Source organism: Eurosta solidaginis, chromosome 5 (genome assembly GCF_040869045.1).
Source record: "Eurosta solidaginis isolate ZX-2024a chromosome 5, ASM4086904v1, whole genome shotgun sequence".
Taxonomy (NCBI): Eukaryota; Metazoa; Arthropoda; class Insecta; order Diptera; family Tephritidae; genus Eurosta; species Eurosta solidaginis.
In genome coordinates this window covers 188,033,268-188,036,732 of record NC_090323.1, presented here as the reverse complement: position 1 = coordinate 188,036,732, position 3,465 = coordinate 188,033,268, and the positions used below count along the sequence as shown (strand labels likewise).

At 34.5% G+C, this 3,465-nt stretch overlaps 1 protein-coding gene across 1 annotated transcript; it reads right to left on the bottom strand.

The window, feature by feature from the left end:
• Nucleotides 1-1,244: 1,244 nt before the first annotated feature.
• Nucleotides 1,245-3,064, bottom strand: LOC137254352 (purine nucleoside phosphorylase-like). Its single transcript, XM_067792001.1, has one exon. The coding sequence runs from the start codon at nt 3,062-3,064 to the stop codon at nt 2,144-2,146; it is 921 nt and encodes a 306-aa protein (XP_067648102.1). The 3' UTR covers nt 1,245-2,143.
• Between the last annotated feature and the right edge of the window lie 401 nt (nt 3,065-3,465).

Below are 3,465 nucleotides of genomic sequence, written 5' to 3'. Positions count from 1 at the left end.
AAAAAATGCCATAATTATATACCAAATACGAAAAAAGGGATGAAACATGGTAATTGTATTGGTCTATTGACGCAAAATATAACTTTAGAAAAAAACTTGGTAAAATGGGTGTGATACCTACCATATTAAGTAGAAGAAAATGAAAAAGTTTTGTAGGGCGAAATCAAAAGCCCTTGGAATCTTGGAAGGAATACTGTTCGTGGTATTACATATATAAATAAATTAGCGGTACCCGACAGATGATGTTCTGGATCACCCTGGTCCAACATTTTGGTCGATATCTCGAAAACGCCTTCATATATACAACTAAGGGCCACTCCCTTTTAAAACCCTCATTAATACCTTTAATTTGATACCCATATCGTACAAACACATACTAGAGTCACTCCTGGTTCACGTTTATGGCGATATCTCGAAAAAGCGTCCACCTATAGAACTAAGGCCCACGCCCTTTTAAAATACTCACTAACACCTTTCATTTGATACCCATATAGTACAAACGCATTCTAGAGTCAACCCTGGTCCATCTTTATGGCGATATCTCGAAAAGGCGTCCATCTATAAAACTTAGGCCCACGCCCTTTTAAAATACTCATTAACACCTTTCATTTGATACATATATCGTACAAAAAAAATTCTAGAGTCACCCCTGGTCCACCTTTATGGCGATATCTCGAAAAGGCGTCCACCTATAGAAGTTAGGCCCACTCCCTTTTAAAATTATCATTAACACATTTCATTTGATACCCATATCGTACAAACAAATTCTAGAGTCAGGCCTAGTCCACCTTTATGGCGATATCCCTAAATGGCGTCCTTCTATAGAACTATGGCCCACTTCCTTAAAATACTCTTTAATACCTTCCATTTGATACACATGTCATACAAACACATTCCAGGGTTACCCTATGTTCTTTTTACAACATGGTGATTTTCCCTTACTTTGCCTCCACAGCTCGCAACTGAGTATGTAATGTTCGGTTACACCCGAACTTAGCCTTCCTTACTTGTTTTTACTAAAAAATAGATGTGTATTAAATTTTATATTTAGCCAAAATATTTGCTTGCTTCAGAAACAAGTTGATCAAAAAATACAATCCATTCGCACTGGTCATTTTACGAATTCACAAGAAATTGGTTGAGCAAATGAACAATGTAAATGCAGCTTAATATTTTTTTTTTTAATTTATTTTTTTTCAATTTTCACTGAAGAAAAGCTTTTACATTTTTAATTTAAATAATGGAAGAGTATTTTTTTAATTTTTATAACTTACCGAAAAGTAAGGTCAAATTTTATATTTTATTCCAAAAATTAATCAATTTTTTAATCAATTCCAGTTATAACAGAAAACGTTCTTAGCAATTAATTCGCTCTTTTACATTGGTCGATTTTTTTTAAATATTTAAAGAAATTAAGTGACACAAGAAAGGAAAGAAAGAATTAAATCTATACCTGACTAATCGAGTTCTAAGTTTTGTTTTAGTTTTTTATTTGTATTGTTTTTTTTTTTTCAAATTAAAAAAAATTTTGTTGCTTCTTTTAGGTGCTTTAAAACAAAATTATGCTTAGTTTTCACTATGTCAAATTAGACCACAAACTCGGTCATATAAAAGAAGTCGGCTTTTGATACAACGTCAAATGCGTTTGCGGTACGTTTTGACTACAAAGTGACATTTAAATTGATCAATAGTTGTAAACGACAACTGCCCAATGGTATAGCAAATTTGACAGTAAAATTTCATTTGCTAGTATGTTGGCAATTTGGTTTCGTTTGCCAACAGGCGTCACATCAACAAATAATACCAAAGCGTGTGAAACAACGGAAAATAATGGAATGAGTTGTCAAATAGAACAACACTAAATTTTAGTTTGGGTTTTGACCACGCACTGCTTTATCGACTTCGTGTCAGTAATGTGACATAATGGAAACACTTTTGACCCCAACTGAGCAGCGAGTCTGTTTGAGGCAGTTTTTGATGTCACACATTTTGACCTAATAAAAACCAAGCCTTAGGTATTATACTCAGCCAGCATACTATATAGCTACAATTCATTGCTTATATTACAAACAAAGAACTCTTAGAAACTATTAACAAATAACTATCAATAATTTTCCTTATATTTCTAATCTCATTCTCTCATTCATTTCGTGCCATTTTTCTCCTGCACTTCCGCTGCAAGTTCACGTATCATACGACACATTAATTCACCACAAATCGCTTGACGTGATTTGCCCACCATAACGACCTCCTCATGATTCGCATCCTCTTCGCTGCTATCGGTAGCACATTTATTTGTTATTAAACTAAAAGCGAATACTGTCAAATCACAATGACGTGCTGTAATAACTTCGTGCACCATTGACATGCCCACAGCATCCACGCTTATAATACGTAACATTTTAAATTCGGCTACCGTCTCATAATTTGGACCACCCAAACACGTATAAACACCTTCGTGCACATCATTCTCTATGCCCATATCACGTACCACTTTACGTGCCTTACGTACCAAATGACGATCGTATGCATTGGTCATGGGTGGAAAACGTGGTCCAAAACGTGGATTATTCGGTCCTTGTAACGGTGAATTGCCAGCAAAACCCATAATATTTATATGATCACGTACAATCATAATATCACCAACTTTATATTTGGGATTTAAACCTCCAGCAGCATTTGTAGCAAATAAATATTTAATACCAACTAATTTCATGACACGCACAGGCATTGAACATTTAGCCAATGGATAGCCTTCATAATAGTGAAAACGTCCTTGCATTGCCACCACAGGCATATCTTCTAAATAACCAAAAATCATACGACCAACATGACCCTCCACTGTGGACACGGGAAAATTTGGTATACTCTCGTATTCGAATGCTTCTGCATCGGTAATGTGATCGGCTAATGAGTTGAGCCCCGAACCACAAATGATGCCGATCTTGGGCCGTATGCTGGTGCGTTCCAAAAAGAAATCAGCGATCTCTTTAATTAGCTCGTAGGAGTAACTCGAAAGAGAAGAGGAGAAAAGTAGCAAAATTAATATATTTAAGTATGTCATTTGTGTATATTTTAAATGTAAAACAAGAAAAAAGCAAATTAACCTAAATTCAATACTCGCAGTCTTACTTTGATTAGAACAAAACATTGTCGCAATGAAATTTCCATGCAATGGTGAAGGTGTGATGTAATGGCGCAAGTAAACATTTTCAACAATAAATTTATGTAGTACGTTTACTTTGTATTTATGACCCAACTTTAAAAATACCTCAATAAACAGATAATAATTTTTCCCCCAGTCATTACCATAAGAAACCTAAGATTTCATCTTTAGCAGAAGATGTTTTGATGTTTTAGAAAATTCACTATCACAAAAACAAATTGTTTTCTTATCAATTTAATTGCATACGTGTTTTTGGTATAGAACAAACGTGCTACTAATGATGTGCAATGTCAAATACT